Source organism: Chelonia mydas, chromosome 12 (assembly GCF_015237465.2).
Source record: "Chelonia mydas isolate rCheMyd1 chromosome 12, rCheMyd1.pri.v2, whole genome shotgun sequence".
Taxonomy (NCBI): Eukaryota; Metazoa; Chordata; order Testudines; family Cheloniidae; genus Chelonia; species Chelonia mydas.
In genome coordinates this window covers 42,287,388-42,307,838 of record NC_051252.2, presented here as the reverse complement: position 1 = coordinate 42,307,838, position 20,451 = coordinate 42,287,388, and the positions used below count along the sequence as shown (strand labels likewise).

The window sequence follows — 20,451 nt, the reverse complement described above, 5'->3', positions numbered from 1 at the left end:
CCAGTCATGAAACTGGTTTTCAAAGATTGTCTGATGAGCAGCGCGCCCTCTTGTGCTCTTCTAACCGCCCTGGTGTCTAGCTGCGTGTAACCAGCAGCCAGGCAATTTGCCTCAACCTCCCATCCTGCCATAAACGTCTCCCCTTTACTCTCACAGAGATTGTGGAGTGCACAGCAAGCAGTAATAACAATGGAAATATTGGTTTTGCTGAGGTCTAAGCGAGTTAGTAAACTGCGCCAGCGCGCTTTTAAACATCCAAATGCACATTCTACCACCATTCTGCACTTGCTCAGCCTGTAGTTGAACAGTTCCTGACTACTGTCCAGGCTGCCTGTGTATGGCTTCATGAGCCATGGCATTAAGGGGTAGACTGGGTCCCCAAGAATAACTATAGGCATTTCAACATCCCCAGCAGTTATTTTCTGGTCTGGGAAGTAAATCCCTTCCTGCAGCTTTTGAAACAGACCAGAGTTCCTGAAGATGCGAGCATCATGTACCTTTCCCGGCCATCCCACTTTGATGTTGGTGAAACGTCTCTTGTGATCCACCAGTGCTTGAAGCACTATTGAAAAGTACTCCTTGCGGTTTATGTACTCACTGGCTTGGTGCTCCGGTGCCAAGATAGGGATATGCGTTCCGTCTATGGCCCCACCACAGTTAGGGAATCCCATTGCAGCAAAGCCATCCACTATGACCTGCACATTTCCCAGAGTCACTACCCTTGATAGCAGCAGATCTTTGATTGCGTTGGCTACTTGCATCACAGCAGCCCCCACAGTATATTTGCCCACTCCAAATTGATTCCCGACTGACTGGTAGCTGTCTGGCATTGCAAGCTTCCACAGGGCTATTGCCACTTGCTTCTCAACTGTGAGAGCTGCTCTCATTTTGGTATTCTGGTGCTTCAGGGCAGGGGAAAGCAAGTCACAAAGTTCCATGAAAGTGCTCTTACACATGGAAAAGTTTCGCAGCCACTGGGAATCATCCCAGACCCGCAATACTATGCGGTCCCACCAGTCTGTGCTTGTTTCCCGGGGCCAGAATCAGCGTTCCACGGCATGAACCTGCCCCATTAGCACCATGATGCCCACATTGCCAGGGCCCATGCTTTGAGAGTAGTCTGTGTCCATGTCCTCATCACTCTCATCACCGCACTGACGTTGGCTACTAGCCTGGTTTCGCTTTGGCAGGTTCTGGTGCTGCATATACTGCTGGATAATGCGCGTGGTGTTTAATGTGCTCATAATTGCCAAAGTGATCTGAGCGGGCACATGCTTGCCATGGTATGGTGTCTGCATGGAAAAAAGGCACGGAACGATGGTCTGCCATTGCTCTGACGGAGGGAGGGGTGACTGACGAAATGGCTTACAGGTTTGGCTTACAGGGAATTAAAATCAGCAAAGGGGGTGGCTTTACATCAAGGAGAAACAAAAACAACTGTCACACAGAATGGACCCCTCAAGGATTGAACTCAAAACCTGGGGTTTAGCAGGCCAATGCTCAACCCACTGAGCTATCCCTCCCCCCAGTATTTCAGGCAGGACTGAATCTCCATTAACTTTTCAAGGTGCCCCTGACAGACCTCACCGAAATGATTGTCGACTGTTGATTTCACGGAGGGAGGGAGGGAGGAGCAAATGAATACAAAACAAATCTGGTCTATTTCTTGTTTTGATCCACTCCATCTATCTTTTACATCTTAGGCTGGCAGCAGACGGTGCAGCAGGACTGCTAGTCATCCTCATCTCCTGGCTGCTCGGCAGAAGACGATGCAATAGGACTGCCGGCAGGACTAAAGAGAATGACCTGGTCGAGTCACTCCTATTTATGTCCCTGTTCCCAATTCTGCCCAAGCGCTCCTGACCGACCTCACTGAGGTGGCCAAGAGCACCTAGGACATGACGACGATGGTTATCAGGCCTATTGCACCATCTGCTGCCACAAGGCAATAAGCTATTGCTTTGTAGCAATGCAGTACCGCGTCTGCCAGCACCAAGGAGACGTACGGTGACAGTGAGCTGAGCGGGCTCCATGCTTGCCGTGGTATGGCATCTGCATAGGTAACCCAGGAAAGAGGCACAAAACGATTGTCTGCCATTGTTTTCATGGAGGGCCTGACGACATGTACCCAGAACCACCTGCGACAATGTTTTTGCCTCATTAGGCATTGGGATCTCAACCCAGAATTCCAATGGGCGGTGGAGACTGCGGGAACTGTGGGATAGCTACCCACAGTGCAATGCTCCGGAAGTCGATGCTAGCCTCGGTACTGTGGAAGAACTCCGCCGAGTTAATGCACTTAATGCACTTAGAGCATTTTGTGTGGGGACACACACAATGGACTATATAAAAACGATTTCTAAAAAACCGACTTCTATAAATTCAACCTAATTTCATAGTGTAGACATACCCTTAGCCTTAACTCTCTGTACTTCCTGAACCTGGGTTTTAGCTGCTGTCACCAACCACTCTTTTGTGGATTGTGCTTCTCTCTGAGGCAGTGAATACACTGCAAGTGTCCGTCCGTTACTGGAATGGAATCTTTGCAGCTAAGACACTTTTTGAAGCCTGGGAAGCCAAGCATATCCTTATCCTTGTCCAGGGGTCCCCCCGTGCCGGGGCTGGCGGGAGGCGAGATCTTATTGTTGTTTTCTTTTCTCTCTCTCTCTCTCTCTCTTTTTTTTTTTTTTTTGGCATGGGCAACTAAAAAGCAAACAAATACTAAAAGAAAGGGGCTTCAAAGCAGCAAAAAAATTTGCAGAACTATCAGGAGTTAACGATCCGTGAACAGACAGCTCTCAGCTCCCTCTCTAGCATAGGGTGGTTGAGAAAGAACTGAGGGAGAAATGCCCACACACACTGGCTAGTCTCGTGGCAGGCAGGGAGCCGCGTGTGCACACACACACACCTACAGTGGCGCACCCATAGCGACACTACTCAAAGAACTACAACAATTACTGTACAGGTAGCTAACCATTTTTTCTCCTTTGAGTGACTGTGCACATATACAATCCACTGCAGGTGACTCATCCGAAGTTCCTGTACAGGTGGAGTGACTTCAGATCACGTGAACAGAGATTGTAACACAGGCTTGCCAAAGTTGGCATCATCACAAGAGGCTTGAGTGATGGTGTAATGTCCGGAAAAGGTATGTACAGACGACCATTTTGCTGCTTTGTAGGTATCTGCTATTGAGACATTGTTCAAAGGCTGATGAAGTGAACTGAGTTGGTTGAGTGAGCTGTTATTCTTGGTGGAGGAGAGACATTAGCAAGAGGATTAATGCAGTCAGAAATCCAATTTGAGATTTGCTGAGGTGACATTGATTGACCCTTAACACTCTCAGTGTAGGCTACAAAAAGCCTGGGAGAGGTTCTGAAGAACCTAGTTTGGTTCAGGCAGAATGCCAAAGCTCTACGAATGTCCAAAGTACAAAGACTTGTCAACTCTGGAAGAATGCAGTTTTGGGGGAAAACACCAGAAGATGAATAGTTTGGTTCAGCTGGAAAGATGACACTACTTTAAGCATAAAGTTAGGGTATAGCCTAAGGGAAACCTTGTCTTTATGGAATATTGTGGTCACCCAGGAGCTCTTGAAGTTTTAAAACCTCCTTGTGGAAGTGACTGCCACCAGAAATGCTGCCTTCATAGACAATAAGCAAGTGTGAGGTTGCACCCATCGGTTCAAAGGGAGTCCTATTGAAAAGGAGTCCATGGGGTCCAACTCAGTGGGTGGAGAGATCGTAGTAGAATCCTGGGTAGAGGTTTCCTGCACGGGGGAGGAGGAGACAACTTTCTCCTAAAGCATGAGCGTGATGGAGGCCTAGAATCTCTCAGAGCAGCCCAAGACCACTAAGGCCATGAAAGATACTGCACAGTGCGAGCCATCCACAGTGAGAGACATCCTGCTGAAGCCTGCTTATAAGAAACCTAGTCCTGGTCCTTAGATCCCGTAACCGTGGCAGAAGGCCTATAAGGTGATCTAAAAGATCTTAAAAGTGATACAGGTTCCTCCCTTTCAGAGTCTGAGGAATAAATATAGGTTTCTTCGGAATAGGGAGGAGCAGTGCTCGTTGTAGTTCAAGGTGGTCTGGGTATGGGAGAAACACTGCGATCCAACAAAACTGAGGGTCAAGGTGGCCAGAATGCAGATGAAGTGATAAGTGCCAGCATAACAGGCAGAGAAACAGTATTGTATTTGATGGAGCCAACAGTGCTAATGGCCCCGAAGTGCATTGGCTGAGTGGAGTATCTCAACAGTGCTGATGACTAAAAGCTCCTGTCGTGCTGAGTGAGCCAGCAGTGCTGATGACTTCAAGTTTATTGGGGGCATTGTGTGCAATGGTGTTGAGAATACTGACAAAGCAATATTGGAGTTGCCTTTAAGCAGAGCCCCCTGCAGCAAAGGAGAGTCTGGCGGGGAAGACAGAGAAGATCCCTTGCCAGCACGAACACCTGCAGAGTAGAGGGCACTGCAACAGGCAGGGCCATCCCTAGGAGGGGGGCAGGACCCAGGTCCCGCCCCCACTCCACCCATTCCCCCAAACTCCCACCCCGCCTCTTCCCACTCCTGCCCTGCCCCCATCCCACCCCTTTCCCCAAACCCCCACCCCCGAGCGATGCCGGGAGCCGGCGAGGCGGAGCAGGCTGGGTTGCTCGCTGCTGCCGGTGCCAGGCCCCCCACTAGCTCCCCAGGCCACCCTGGACCTCATGTCCCAAAGCACAGGGTCCCCAAAAGCGTGGGGCCTGGGACGGTTGCCCCAGTCCATCCTATGGATGGGACAGCTCTGGCAACAGGTTAAGAGTGCATATATGTGTGTCCACAGAGCCAGCAGCACTGAGGTAGACTGGATCAGCTGGAAAGATGAAGGACTGAAGACACCAGCCTCAACAGTCCTGAAAGAGCCGGAGTCAATGGTGCTTCCTTGGACAGAGCTGGTGAGTTTCTAGATTTGTGATGTCTTGAACCAGTACTGGAGGACTTACTAGCAGTCTTTCTAGGAGAACTCCAAGACTTTGCCCGCTTGTCAGCATTGGAATGCTTGGAGCGCTTTGAAGAAGCTGACGGTGAGGGCAAAGAGATGTTTCTCACCAGACTTGTGCCTTGAATCAGGTACAGCTGAAAGGCACTCCTTGTGGATTCTGAACCCACTATCTCTCCCAGTCAGGGCTCTGTTTTGACACAGGACGCATCACGTCTTTCATGAGGTGAACTTTGAGGCATAAATCCCTCTGTTTTTAGTCCTGGTGGGGAAGGATGTACAAGTAGGGCATTTGTCTCTCACATGGCCCTCACCAAGACAAATCAAGCAGCTCTTATCCTTGTCACAGATAGGCATAACACCCTTACATGTGGCACACTTCTTAAAACCTGGGGATTTTTGCATAATAAATTCTCCATGTAACTATTAAATGCTACCTAAACTAACTATATTACACAAAATACTACTACAACAATACACACTAAACGAGTTCTGAAACGCTGGCTAACTGAAGCAAATGCTATGGGGAGCACAACTTCTTGCCATGTGCAAAATGAAGGAACTGAGAGGGAGGGGGGTAGACCCACCCCTTTATACTTTTGTCTGAGAACACAAGGAGAGCAGAGGCCACCTAGGGGAACATATATGTGCACAGTCATTTGAAGGAGAACTAAAAGTTCATGTAGACAAGCTCTGAGATGTCTGCAAGACACCTGACTTGGTACCCCACAACATTTTGAAAAAACTAGAATACAAAATCAACATGGCATACATTAAATGAATTAAAAACTGGCGACAGGTCTCAAAACATAATTGTAAACAGGAAACCATAACTGAGCAGCTGTGTTTTAGTGGGGTTCTGCAGGGATTGGCTCTTGGCCCTACTCTATTTGACATTTTTATCAATGACATACAAGAAAAAGAAATCATTACTGATAAAAGTTTGCAGATGACACAAAGATTGGAGAGTCGTAAATAATGAAGAGGACAGGTCACTGATACAGAATAATCTACATAGCTTCATAAAATGGGCGCAAGCAAACAACATACATTTGGCCAGAAGCGAAGCATAGGGGCACACAGAGTCATATGCCCCCCAGATTTCTGCCAGGGTGGGAGTTAGGATGAGCACAGCTGAAAGTAATATGCCTGGGAAAGGCATAGGCACCACGCACCTGCTGAACCCTGCTAGAAGGGTCCCAGAGCAGGGAAGAGAGATGGGGCTGGCAGTGCAGCTTCGCCAGAGGGAGCAGAGGGAAGCCCACTGAGTCCCATATCTTCCTCATCCGCAACCACAGTTACCTGTTTGGCAGTAGGTGTCTGGAGGCCACTGGCCTGTGCTGCGCCCATGGCAGGGAGGGAATGGAGGAAGTGGGGAAGGAGCTGTGAGGGGTGTGGGGACAAGGTGGTGCTGGCTTGGAGCGGGAGGCCCGGGGAGGGGAGTGGGAAAGGGGACAGAGATGACATGTGGGGTGGTCAAGTGCCCCACCCCCTTAAATTGTGCACCCCGCCACCATCAAGAGTTGCGTGTCGCCTCTGCATTTGGCCACACTTAAACACATTCATACACCTACAAACACAGAATGCAGGCCATACTGACAGGATGGGGATTCTATCCTGCAAAGCAGTAACTCTGAAAAAGATTTGGGGGTCATGGTAGATAATCAGCTGTACATGAGCTCCCCATGTGATGCTGTTTTCAAACGGGCTAATGCAATAATTAGATGTATAAACAGGGGAATATCAAGCAGGAGTAAGGAAATTGTATTACCTCAGTATTTGGCACACGTGCAACCATTGTTGGAATACTGTGTCCAGTTCTGCTGTCCACAGTTCAAGCAGGATGTTGATCAGTTGAAGAGGGTTCAGAGAAGAGCCATGAGACTGATTAAAAAATGAGAAAATCTGTCTTATAGTGACAGACTCAAGGAGCGCAATCTGTTTAGCTTAAAGAGAAGGTTAAGGGATGACTTGACCACAGTCTATATGTTCCTATACAGAGAAGAAAATTTGATAACAGAGGGTTCTTCAGTCTAGGAGAGAAAATATAACAGTATTCAATGGTTGGAAGTTGAGCTAGACATATTTAGGCTGGAAATGAGGCTTATATTTATAGGCAAAGTGAGGTTACTTAACCATTGGAACAATTTATCTAGAGTTGTGGTGGATTTTCCATCACCGGTAATTTTTAAATCAAGACTGGATGTTTTTCTAAGAAATATGCTTTAGTGCAAACAGGAAATAATTCGCATAGTCCCATGGCCTGAGTTATGCAGATCAGACTAGATGATTCCGATGGTCCCTTATACCACTCCTGCATTTGCACTCCATGCATCTGATGAAGTGGATTCTAACCCATGAAAGCTTATGCCCAAATAAATTAGTTAGTCTCTAATGTGCCACAAGGACTCATTATTTTTGCTGATACAAACTAGCATGGCTACCACTCTGAAACCTTCTGGTTTTATAATCTATTAGTGTATACCTATCGGGTGGACGGTTTGTGGTCTATGGGAAGTGGGTCTCAGTCCCGCTCCTAGCAGACCATTATACATAGTGTGACAATGTCCTGCAATATCCTTAATACTTTATTGTATGAAGTTTACATATTATTGTGGACTGGGACCGTACATCACCTCTCGGGAGGGTTGGGGGGGAGGAGAAGATGTGATAGATGCAAGACCTGGGAGCTCAAAGACTATATTGAAATGTGCCAGATAAGTATGGACTTTTGGGACAGTAAGTGTTAAGTGACTTTTTTGTGGAATCCTTAGAGAGAAGTTAATGCAAATTCCCCAACTCTGGTTAGACAAAAACCCAGCTTTTTGAAGCTACGCCCTGAGAAGAAGGTCATTATCTGCTGACTACCTTTCATAGAAGGCCAAGATCAAAGCCCAGAGATGTATAAAGAAACAGCTGCCTTTGTTCTGGTTCCAGATCTAAAAGGGATGAATATGTAACCATGGGGGAAACCCAATGATGGGTTCTGAAGAACCGAAACCTACCAAGACCCTAAGTTAGAGTTGGGGTGACCTCTGGTTAGCATGTGTAAGTTCTTTTATTGTTTTAATACATTTTCTCTGTGATGCTTTTCTTTGAATAAATTGGCTTTCTTAGACAGAGCTGTGTGGTATCTTATAACCATGGACAATACACTGACCATAGCCCTTGGAAAGAAAGCAAAGCCCAGCTGATGACCTTTTTAGGCAGTCTGGCTTGCTGAGGATACCACAGTGTAAGGCAGGGAGCTGTAGAGCCTTAAAATCCCTGGTCAGGAGGGAGTGAGATGCAGATCTCCACCCAAAAGAGATGATGGTTGGGAGCCAGAAGCATAAAATGGGTGCACTTGGTGGACCACAGAGGGAGAATACAAGTGCAGTTGCCCTGAAACTGTGACACATGGCACATAACCACAAGTGGCATTAACTGGCCCCTTGCTGGCAGGAAACATACTCCCTTCCTACAGGTGGTCTTGCCACATCATGGAGGAGTAAATGGTGGGGGAAAACCTTTATAGATTCTAAGGTCAGAGAGGACGACTCTGATCATCCAGTCTGACCAGCTGCTTAACACAGACCAGCACATTTCACCCAGTGATTCCTGCAACAAGTCAATAACTTTTGGTTGAGCTAGAGCATCTCTTTCAGAAAATTATCCAGTCTTGGTTTAAAGACTGCAGGTGATGGAGAATCCACCACACCATTTGGTAAGTTGTTCCCATGGTTAAGTACCCTCACTGATAAAAACTTGCACCTCATTTCTAGACTGAATTTGTCTAGCTTCAGCTTCCACCCACTGGATTTTGTTACACCTTTTTCTGCTAAATTAAAGAGACATCTACTATCACAAATCTCTTCCCCTTGTAGGTACTTATAGACAATGACTACGTCACCTCTTAACCTTCTCTTAGATGAACTTCATAGATTGAGCTTCTTTAGTTTCTTGCTATAAGGCAGGTGTGCCAGACCTCAAATAATTTGTGTAGCTCTTTTCTAAGCCCTTTCCACTTGCCATCATATTTTTTTAAGTGTAGACAAGAGAACTGGACAAAGTGTCCCATAATGGTATCATCAAACTTTTTGGAAAAGAAGGAACCTATACAGGAAGAATGGGCTCCACCTAAACCAAAATGGACCTAGATTGTAAAATTAAATAGGTCACAGAGGAGTTTTTAAACTAAAGGCTGGGGAAAATCTGGCAGGTGCGGAAGTGCACATGGTTTGGACAGACATGTCCCTTAGGGGAGGATTTATTCAAGGGGATACTTTATATCATAGTAGAGGATAGAAGTTGAGGAGAGGCTGGGGGAACTGGGGTTATTTAGTCTGCAGAAGAGAAGAGTGAGGGGGGGATTTGACAGCAGCCTTCAACTACCTGAACGGGGGTTCCAAAGAGGATGGAGCTAGGCTGTTCTCAGTGGTGGCAGATGACAGAACAAGGAGCAATGGTCTCAAGGTGCAGTGGGGGAGGTCTAGGTTGGATATTAGGAAAAACTATTTGACTAGGAGGGTGGTGAAGCACTGGAATGGGTTACCTAGGGAGGTGGTGGAATCCCCATCCTTAGAGGTTTTTAAGGCCCAGCTTGACAAAGCCTTGGCTGGGATGATTTAGTTGGGGTTGGTCCTACTTTGAGCAGGGGGTTGAACTAGATGACCTCCTGAGGTCTCTTCCAACCCTCATCTTCTATGATTCTATGATAAAGAACAGGTAGGAACAGAAAAGGAACAGTCAAAAGAAAAAGATTCTCATTTAATTACATCACATGAAGGCAGACTACTAAGTATTGACAAATTTTATAAGTGGTTGTACACAAATGCAAGAAGTCTAAATACTAAGATGGGTGAACTTGAACGCCTTTTATTAAATTAGAATATTGATATAATAGGTAAGGCTATGATTATGTCATGGAGGATACAGAAGTCATGGAATCTGTGACTTTCATTGACCTCCATGACATTTTCTGCCCTGGGGCTGGAGCTCGCAGCCAGCCCCACCCTTGCAGCTCCCAGCCCCCAACCTGGTGGGGGGACACCAAGCACCTGCCCAGCCGCGGCAGGAAGGCAGTGGGACCCTGAGCAGCTGCCCAGCCACAGCAGGAAGGCAGTGGGACCCAGCTAGCCCTGGAACCCACAAGGGAGAGGCAATTCTTGATTTAGTCCTAAGTGGCACACAGGATCTGGTCCAAGAGGTGACTACAGCTGAATCAGTGGGTTCACACCTGAGCCATTCTTTTTAGGTGACAAATCTGATGAACTGCTCCATGTTGAGGAGACTTTAGAACAAACTGATAAATTAAACAGTACTAAGGCACCAGGACCAGATGGTATTCACCCAGGAGTTCTGAAGGAACTCAAATATGAAACTGCAGAACTAGGAGAAGGAGCAACTGAAGCTATCCACGAAGGACTTGCTCATGCCGGGAAGATGCATGCCATGGAGCGCGATCCTGTGTTTGAGGCACCAATTCCAAAGGAGAATGGCAGCCATACAGAGGAAGGGGGAGCAGGCCCTGCCCTGTTTGTTGATACATACGACTGTCGCCATGTTGTCGGAGAGCAGTTGGACATGGTGGGAGTGGAGGAATAGTAGAAGTGCACGGCAGGCTAGGTGGATGGCTCGGAGTTCAAGAACACTGATATGCATTCTGGCTACCCTGGGTAACCAGAGGCCCTTGGCCATGTGGCCCTCCCCATGTGCTCCCCATCCTGCCAGGAAGATAATGGTGGTCAGGGTGGTGCATGGCACTGGAGGTGTGAAAGGGATGCCCGTTAGGACGGGTTGCACCACCAAGTGAGGGAGACCAGGATGGAAGCGGGGGAAGAGCACCAGCTTGGAGAGAGGGTCCCTCTGTGTGTTGTAAGTCAACTGGAGCCAGAGTTGGAGGCAGTGCATGTGAAGGCGTGTGAAGGGTGTCACCATGGTGCAGGTCACCATGTAGCTAAAGAGCGAGAGGCACTGTCGGATGCACGTGTGAGGTCAATGGCGAATGCGCGCAATGAGAGTGGTGAGGGCAGCGAAACAGTCTGACTGTAGAAAGGCATGGACTGCGACAGAGTTGAGATGCCCCTATGAAAATGAGGTTGTGAGTGGGAGTAAGTATTGATTTGTCTTCATTGATGCAGATGCTGAGCTTGTCCAGTCTGGATAGTGGCAAGGAGACGAGTGCAGGAGAGTGCAACGAAAAGCCAGACAGCGGGGTAGAGAGAGAGGGAATGTCCCAGGCGGCACATATATGCCGCTAGGATGACGAAGACCTTGGTAAAGATTTGGGGGGGCAGTAGCTATGGGAAGGGCTCTGAACTGGTAGTGTGACTAGCTTACCATGAAGTGGAGAAATTTACTGTGGGCAGGATGAATGTCGATATGAAAATAGGCATCCTTCATATCAAAAGCTGTGAACCAGGCTCCCCTGGGAAGACACAGAAGTATCAGGGGAAGAACTAGATAAGTTCATGGAGGATGGGTCCATCAATGGCTATTAGTCAGGATGGGCAGGGATGGTGTCCCTAGCCTCTCTTTGCCAGAAGTTAGGAATGGGAGACAGGGAAGGGATCATTTGATGATTATGTGTTCTGTTCATTCGCTCTGGGACACCTGGCATTGGCCACTGTCGGAAGACAGGAAACTGGGCTAGATGCACCTTTGGTCTGACCCAGTATGGCCATTCTTATGTGTCCCTCCGGAAGCGGAACTTGCGGATAAATCTGTTGAGTAAGCAGAGCTCCAGGATAGGGCTGTGTGACAGAGCTTCTTCTCCACCTCAGTGGGTCCCGCACTTCCATTTAACGGCGGGCTGGGGTATTCCTCTTTCCCTCAGAATTTTCCCCATGCCCCTGGGCTTGCTGTCCACACCCTGCCAGAGCAGTGTTCCCCTCTGGCCTCCTTGATGGGGGGAGGGGAAGAGGAGCCTCTCAGTTTCTGGTAGCCCCTGTGAGCGTGGTTGCAACAGACCAGACACTTGGTTCAGTCTCTCCCCTCTGGCGGAGTCTCTTCCCTCAGACCTCGGGGGCCCAGAAGGGCCGTCCGCCCCATTGGGCAGGGATTCTCCCACCCTTTGCCTCTGTACCTGCGTGGTTTCTTTCCTGGTGCTTGTCAGTGTCTGCACCGCCCAGCTCTCCAGTAGCTCGCCTTCCTCCCACAGCTCCTATCGCACACCCCTATCTGGCTGGAGGGGAGGCTCTTAACAGGTTCTGTGCAGGCCCTTGATTGACCCCAGGTGTCCTAATTAACCTAGAGTAACCCCTGTTCAGCTACCAAGGGAAAACGGACCTGCTTATCCTGGGGCTAATATACCTGTCTCTCCTGTAGCAGTCTGGTCTGACCCAGTTACAGCAGATACCACCCCCTTTCTTCAGTATGTGGAAATAGGCGGAGTAAAAGCCATGGCCACGATAGCATTGTGGTACTTGCTCTGTGGCACCCTTGTGGAGGAGGGCGTCCACTTCCTGTTGGAGGAGGTGGTATGGGGAGGGGTCCAAAGGGTGACCATGGGGAGGGTGGTGAGGAGGGAAAGAAAGAACTTTATTAGGTAGCTGTGGCGAATGACATCAAGCATCCATTGGTTGGTAGTAATCTTGCTCCAGCTGCAGGCGAATAGGGCAAGGCGGTCGCCAAAGATGATGTGGAGTATAACCAGCGGAATGGAGGAAGGTTTGTGGTTCTCTGCGAAGGAGTCAAAAGTTGTGTCTGGGGGTACAGTGGGTGAGCATGGAGGCAGCCGAGTTAGAGGCAAAAGATTGTTGCAGGCATTGAGAGCATGGACAGCGATGGGGTAGTTCAGACTGGCACTGTGGATAAGGCTGGTAAGTTTGTCGGGGGCAGGGGCAGAAGGAGGACCAGTTTTGTCAACGAGTTGGGGCCAGGGTATAGAGGCCCAGGGACCGGAGGGTGGCTCGGGAGTCTTTCAGGGAGTGAAGGGACTCATCCCTCCTGTTGCTGAAAAGTCTGTTATTACGGAAGGGGAGATCTTCAACAGTTGTCCGGACCTCCTTCTGGGGGCTGCAATTTAGCCATGAGTCACGGTGGAGCACCATCACAGAGGCCAGCGATCTGGGAGATGGTATCTGCAGTGTTCACTGCAGCCTGAAGTGCGACTTTGGTGACCAACATGCCCTCGTCTATGAGTGACTGAAAGTCCTGTTGCTTGTCTGGGGGAAGAAAGTCCCTAAATTGTGCCAGTTTGGCATAGGAGTGGGAGTCATATTTGGCCAGAATGGCTTGGTAACTGGCTATACAAAATTGGAGGCCCACAGAGGAGTAAACCTTACGCTCGACAATGCCAAGCTTTTTGCCTGCCTAGTCGGGGAAGGAGGGGGAGTGGAGCGAAGGTGTTGTTGGTGGGCACGCTCCGTAGCTGCCTGGAATACCAGGGAATTTGGAGCGGGGTGCTGAAAAGGAAGTCCATACCCTTGGCCAGCATGAAATAGCGGCATTCAGCTCACATTAGAGTAGACATACAGGAAGCTGGTGTGTGCCCAACTGCTTGTGCAGGTTGAAGGATGGCATTAGGGCCGTACGAGTGGGGCTCGGAGGCTGCAGAATATCCATGAACTGGTCTTGAGGATCCTGCACGTCCTCCACAGGAAGTTTGAGGGCAGTGGCCATATGATGAAGGAGGGCTTGATACTTAGCATGATCATCTGAAGATGAGAGACAGAGGTATGGGCACATCATCAGGAGAGGAGGCAGTGCCAGTGGAGACTGGTGGGGCCAACTGTTCCAGCAGTGCCAATGGTGCAAGTGGATCCGGTGGAACAGGGGCATCCAAAGGGGAGTCATAGGCGGTGGTAGCAGATGGAGAGTGGTGGCAGTGCATACAGTGCGCTATGGGTCCCAAGCTGCTCAATAGGGCCAAGCATAAGGGTCGCTTGGAACTGGTGGTCCCTTCTGGGTAGGTGAACTACGGATCGGCAAAGTGTCCGAGACCATCAGAGCAGTGGGAAGCAATGGAGGGCGGTTCATCAATAAGAGAGGCTCCTCAAGTAGGAATGGAGGACCGTGGGTGGTTGGCAGTGCGGCGGAGAGCCAGCAAATGGCAGCATCAGCTCAGTCGTAGGAGTCAAGGGCGACAGGCATCCTGGGATGCATGGGACCAGGCAAGAGATACCAGATGGTCCCAGCAGACTGGATGTCCGTGGAGGCAAAGGCTGCAAAGCTGGTACTGGGGCCAAGGTCATCATTGCTGGAGCACGGTGTTGGGATTTATGCTCAGAATGAGACTTCTTCGCAGGGGGAGCCTCATCTTTGGTGTGAGACTTCTCACCTGACCTGCCACGGCTTGGGGAAGAAATGCTGTGCTTGTGCCCATGGTGTGCTTTTTATGCACACGGTGCTTAGTTGGATGTGGCAGTGCCAGCGGTGCCCGGCAGGATGGACTGGAAGTAGGGCTGGCCGCTGGTGCACAGCGGCTATCAAACAGATACACTGGTGCTGGTTTCTGTGGTGCACGAGGGCACATAGTCTCCTCCATCAGGAATTTATGGAGGCAAATCTCATAAGCTTCCTGAGTTTGGGGTGGGAAAGAGAAGCAGATAAAGCAGCGTGCAGCGATGTGAGCTTTGTCAAGACAGTATAGGTATCGTTCATGTTCTTTGCTCCCCGAGAATGGGCAAGGGAAGGAAGCACAGTACTCAAACCCTGCTTGTCTGGGCATAGTGCCCTGGCTGGGAAGAGAGTCCCACCAAGGGGAAAGTCTTGGATTTTTATTCCTAACTAACAACTGACTACTAACAACTAAGGGACAGGAAAAACGAGGATGGACAATTACTCTATGAATAACTATATACCGCAAGAACTAGAGAACTTGAAACAAGCTTACAATCACCGAGGAATGGGGGTTCCGACTCTGGCCATGCGGCAGTAAGAGGGCACTGGAGCGGCATCGATCCGCACAGCTTCTTAAAGCCTTGGACACTCCACGCGGTTGACACACATTCGGGTTGACAGACACTACTATGAACAGTTCCAGCTCCAGCACATGGCACGCATATGCACCCGCGACTGGAATCCACATAGGGACCATCACTCAAAGAAGAACAGATATTTCAGAATAAGATGCGACCCCTCCTCCCGCACACACATAATATAGTCAGTCAGAGCCCTGCTGCACTAGATTCAAATCATCCTAACTTTTAGCCCAGAAAATGACCATTTTAAAATCTATCCCCATCCATGTGGCCCCATGCGAGAGGGAGTGAAGAGTTGAAACAGCTCATTTGTTTCACTAAGTGAATGACCCTTTGCTTAGGTCAGGATCTTCACAATGAGCCTCAGGGAGACAACGCACATCAGCTGGCAGTTTGTTCTGGCATGTGGGGTTTTAGATATGCTGACTTCCCATACCTATCCCTCACCCTCCCAGATATGCCCAGCTGTCTGTTCAGCATGGCATTTCAAGACTGCTCAATGCTAAATGTCCCACCAGCAGCAGGAGCAGAGCTGGGAAGGAGCAGAGACAAAAGAGATGCAAATATTTATCTCTGTAGACTCTGCTGTGATGTCCTCTGCAGCAGGTTAGAGCCTGGTGCTGTTATTAAACCCATATTACAGGATGAAAGCTGAGCTGCAGAAAGGCAGAACTGACCTCTGTTATGATGGCTTTTTGCTCCTTGACTCTCCTGGCCTCCTCAGGATATTGTTCCAGGCTGAAGACTTTGGAAAGGGGCAGGGGTTTTCCACTGCGGCACAGAATGGCTTGGCATGTGCCCACATTGGCCAATGTCAGAGTGAAGCTGCCAGCCAGGTCAGTAGCATCATGTCGAATATAGCAGAGGACAGCAGAGGAGCCCAGCTTCTGGCCAGCCATCCCCAGCTTCCTATTGGAAAGAAGAGACCGTATGAAAAGAACAAAGCTTCCAATGACAGGTACTTAACAAATGGGCCTGTGTCTCTCCTTCATACACAGAGTGCTAGGTATCAGAGTGATGTATATATCCGTGACCCCAAGCCCTACCCATTGGGAGAGATGCAGCAGAACACCCTGCAGAGACCATCCACACTCGATCCTGTATCAACAAGTGAGATTCCTTCTCTCCCATCGATGCAAGAAGGCCCCCTCTCCCTCAACAAACCAGCCACCCACTTGAGCCTCCTCCCCACATTTCTCACCCATTTATCAAACTGCAGGAACAAACAAATCCTTGCTTACAGGTGCAGCCTCCCTACCCTGCACTGGGAGAGGATCTCTCCTGTGCCCTTCTCACATCTCCATGCATCAGTCTGACCAGTTTCAACAAGTGCCCCCAGCACCTGCTGGCCTACCTGTGGGAGACCAGGAAGGTGTTAGACATGAACACAGAGTCTATGTTCGACTGCTGCACCTCCTCAAGTAGCACGTCTGCCATAGTGCATTGCAGGAGACGGGGCAGCTCCTCATTCCTGTCACCGTCAAACATGCCGTACACAGCTTCCACACTGTCTGCAAAGCTCCCCAGAGCCAGGGCCGACACACAGAGCCTATAGGGGGAGGGGAAAAGCAGCTTGAATCTATATGAGGTACTTATATGGCCTCATTACCATAGTATCTGAGTGAGTCACAATCTCCAAACTATTTCTCCTCACGTGCCCCTGTGAAGTAGGGCAGTGCTATTATCTCATTGTACGTATTGGGAACTGAGGCAAAGAGAGGCTAAGTGACCTGCCCAAGGTCACATACAAAATGTGCGATGGAGCTGGGACATAAATTCAGGTTTCTCAAGTCCAAGGCTAGTGTCCAGACCAGTGGGGCCATACTTCCTTGCCAGCATAGGGGGAACATGCAGAGTCTGCATGGGGAGTGCAGAGGTAGTTCTACCTAGTGGTTTCTGTGTGCACACACACACACGGGGAGAGCAAAGGCAGCTCTACCCAGGGATGGGGGGCAGAGGCCCTCAGTGTCCCAGAGCATGTGGACTTTAGTCAAGGAAGGGAGTGAGGAAGGGAGGTCCCAGTTGCCAGGAGAAGGCAAATGATCCAGGAAGCCACAGAAGGCTGGCTAGCTCCCGAGGACACCAGGGTTTGATTGGCTGGATGGTCATTCAGCAGTGTATGCTGCCCCTCGCCCCAGAACAGAGTGGGTGTCTCAGGATCCATGTGTGAGCCCCACATCAGGCAATAATACTCACTTATTCCTCTGGCCAGCCATCTCGGCTAACCCATGATTCCAGAGCGCAGAGGAGAGTACTGAGTCTGCCGTGAGGGAGGGCTTGGCATCAATCTTCAGGGTGGCAATGTGACTGCAGAGAGAGCACCACAAAGGTCATTCTTCTCCCACAGACTGCACAACAGCCTGGGGCATGTCCATATAAGCATTAGGGGTAAAGGCCAGTTCACCCTACCAATCTAGAGTTCCTAAAAAGCAGCCCCTTGGAAGAAGCTGAGCCCAGGAAAGGAGATTAAGGACGAAGCCTTCCATCGGCTGTTGTTATGTATCTACAAGGTGCCAACCAAGAGATTCTTTGCCTAACAGTTCTATGCTGATGTACAGCCAGCATCTGCACTTTGACTGCTGCAAGACAGACAGCATTAGTCAGTCATGGATGAATGATTGTGGGAAGGGGATGTTAAGGACTTTTGCTGTGCTCAGTGACCCAGTCAACACATTACTTCCACCTCTGGTACATGCTTCACAGATAAAAATGTACACCTTATTTCCAGTCTGAATTTGTCTAGCCTCAACTTTCAACCATTGGATCTTGTTATATATTTGTCTACTAGACTGAAGAGCTCATTATCAAATTTGTGTTCCTCCTATAGGTACTTTGAGACTGATCAAATCACCCTTAACCTTCTCTTTGTTAAGCTAAATAGATTGAGCTCCCTGAGTCTATCTCTATAAGGTATGTTATCTAATCCATTAATCATCTCATGGCTCTTCTCCAAACCCTCTCTAATTTATCAACATCCTTCTTCAGTTGTGGAGACCAGAACTGGACACTATTGCTGAAGAAACAACCTCTCTACTCCTACTTGAGGTTCCTGTTTATAGATCCAAGGATTGCATTAGCCCTTTTTGGCCACAGAATTGCATTGGGAGCTCATGTTCAGCTGCTTATCCACCATGATCCTTCAAGTCTTTTTCAGAGTCATGGCTTCCCAGGATAGAGTTCCCCATCTTGCACGGATGGAATGCATTCTGTGTTCCTAGACGTATGACTTTACATTTGTCTGTATTAAAATGCATCTTGTGTGCTTGTGCCCAGCTTGATAAGCCCTTCCCAGAGAGCTTCTTGCTTCATTGGCCTGGCAGCCCCACAACTCACCTGAAGATGTCCAGGGTCTTGTGTTCTAGCACCAGGTTTGTGTTTCCAGTCAGGTCCAGCTCCTGCAAGGTAGCTGGCAGCACCTCAGGGATCACGATTTCTGTTAGTTCATTGCAGCTCAAGTCTACAAACTGCAGAATAGAGAAAGCATAACAGAGAGGGATCCCTTCCCTGCAACCCCCCAAGGGCTTCATCACTACATTTCCCCTCCATATGTCTGCTCACCCCCACCTTCCAGTGCCCCATCGCTACATTGCCCACCCCATTTTGGATCTCTCTCCAACCCCCAGAGGCCCTGCTGCTATATCCTCAAGTCCATATTATAAGGGGAGTGTAATATCTTCAGGGGGATAGCCTCTCTCAGTTCTGGGTCACAGATCACTAGTTCTTTGCCTTATCGGCTTCTAAGTCTCTTTTCCACTGGTAGGTCAGGCCTGTCAGTTCCATTTTCATGACATATTTCTGGGAGCTAATTGGCAGTGGGGTGGGGAATGTAGTGATGGAACCCACCACCAAGTGCAGATCAGTAATGGGATTGAGTTGGGAATATAGTGACAGGGCTCTTAGGAGTTTGGGGGAGATCCTAAATGGGGCGGGGAATGTAGTGACAGGGCCCCACGGGGATGGTGATCAGAAGTGGTGGGAAGTGTAGTGATTGGGCCCCATACAGATATGTGCAGAATACTCTCAGCTGGACTTGGGTGTTCAGTTCTGCTCCTGCTGTCTCATAAATTATATAAATAGAGGGGTTTCAGAGATGGACAATGAATCTGAAGGAGGGAATGAAAAGTCTGTGACTGTTTAATTTAGAGAGGAAACAAACAAGAAGGAACAGAATAGATACAGGATGCACATATTATACCCTCTATGGGACCTGCATCTCTAACACTGGAGCCTGCAGTTCCTCTCCCAGGAATTCCATTGTTATCCCTCCACCCCAGCTATTTCCTGAAGCCTTTCACCCTTCAGGGATACCTGAATACAAGGTAGGTGCAGGATCTCTGGGAAGATACTGATCTCATTTGAGTGTGCAATAAGTGTGTGCAGCTGCTTGCAGTTTGCGATCGTTGTAGGAATCGTCTTCAGCTTGTTGCCACTCAGGTTCAGCTCTTCTAGCTGCTCCAGCTTGCTCAGTTTGCTGAAGGGAAAACCCAAAGTAGCACATCTCATGAGCCAGAACCTGCCACCATCAGAATTCATAGGCACAGGACCCAAAGGGTTAATCTGCTCCCTGGGCAGGAGAATCTAGGGAAGCAGCCAAAGGAAAGGTTCAGCTGCTTACTAGCTGTGTTTCTGATTTATGGATAGGAGACAGCCAGCAATTCCAAGGAAACATGGTAGTGAGAACAGGGACTGTAAGGCCAGGATTTGCCCAGTGGTCTGATTTCTTTGCTCCTGGCTCCTACATGCATGAAAGCAGAAGAGAAACTCATCATAGGCAACTCTGCAGGACCAGTGAACTTGTACCCATGAGTTTCAAAGGAATTGACTAAGAAGCTATGTGGGTCACTGAGTGTAGATATTTAACAAATCTTGGAATGCTGGGGAAGTCCCAGATGACTGGAAACAAGCTAATGTTGTATTTAATAAGGCTAAATGGCATGACCCATGAAACAATAGGTTGATTAGCTTGACACTGACCCTAGGCAAAATCATGGAAAAGCCAATATAGGATGCAATCAATAAAGAATTAAATGATACTAACATAATTAATGCCAATCAACATGGTTTTATGGAAATAGGTCTTGTCAAACAAACTAGATACAGTTTTTTGATGAGATTACAAGTTTGGATAACATAGATAAATGTGTTAACATAATATACTTAGACTTTTCTAAGACATTGTATACACAACATTCTGATTAACAAATTAACAGATTAAATGCATTAAAATGGCTAACTGATAAATCACCAAAAATAAATCTAAATGGGGAATCATCATCCAATAGGAGCTTTTTTAGTTGGGTCCTGCAGGGTCTGTTGATGGCCCAATGCTATTCAATACTGTTACCAATGATCTGGAAGAAAATAAAGACTCGCTTATAGTAGCGTTTGCAGATGACACAAAATTGGTGGATTAGTAAATAGTAATAAGGATGAGTTAGTTCTAGAGATCAACCTGGATCACTTGGACAGTTCACCTTTCAGCAGGACAACAACGGGTCCTGCTGAAAGGTGAACTGTCAGGCTGGCGGGAGGTTACCAATGTAATTCCTCAAGGATCGGTTTTG

The 20,451-nt window shown here is 48.5% G+C and overlaps 1 protein-coding gene across 4 annotated transcripts in view; it reads right to left on the bottom strand.

Moving 5' to 3' along the window:
* Nucleotides 1–20,451, bottom strand: part of PHLPP2 (PH domain and leucine rich repeat protein phosphatase 2) — a 153,550-nt gene that overhangs the window by 24,710 nt on the left and 108,389 nt on the right. For all 4 annotated transcript variants that reach the window (XM_037877416.2, XM_037877417.2, XM_037877418.2 and 1 more), the window contains 5 exons: nucleotides 19,196–19,358; nucleotides 18,221–18,351; nucleotides 17,084–17,194; nucleotides 16,242–16,436; nucleotides 15,565–15,796 (listed from right to left, as the gene is read on the bottom strand). In XM_037877416.2, the coding sequence (XP_037733344.1) occupies nucleotides 15,565–15,796; nucleotides 16,242–16,436; nucleotides 17,084–17,194; nucleotides 18,221–18,351; nucleotides 19,196–19,358 (832 nt within the window). The remainder of the gene's footprint in view (nucleotides 1–15,564; nucleotides 15,797–16,241; nucleotides 16,437–17,083; nucleotides 17,195–18,220; nucleotides 18,352–19,195; nucleotides 19,359–20,451) is intronic.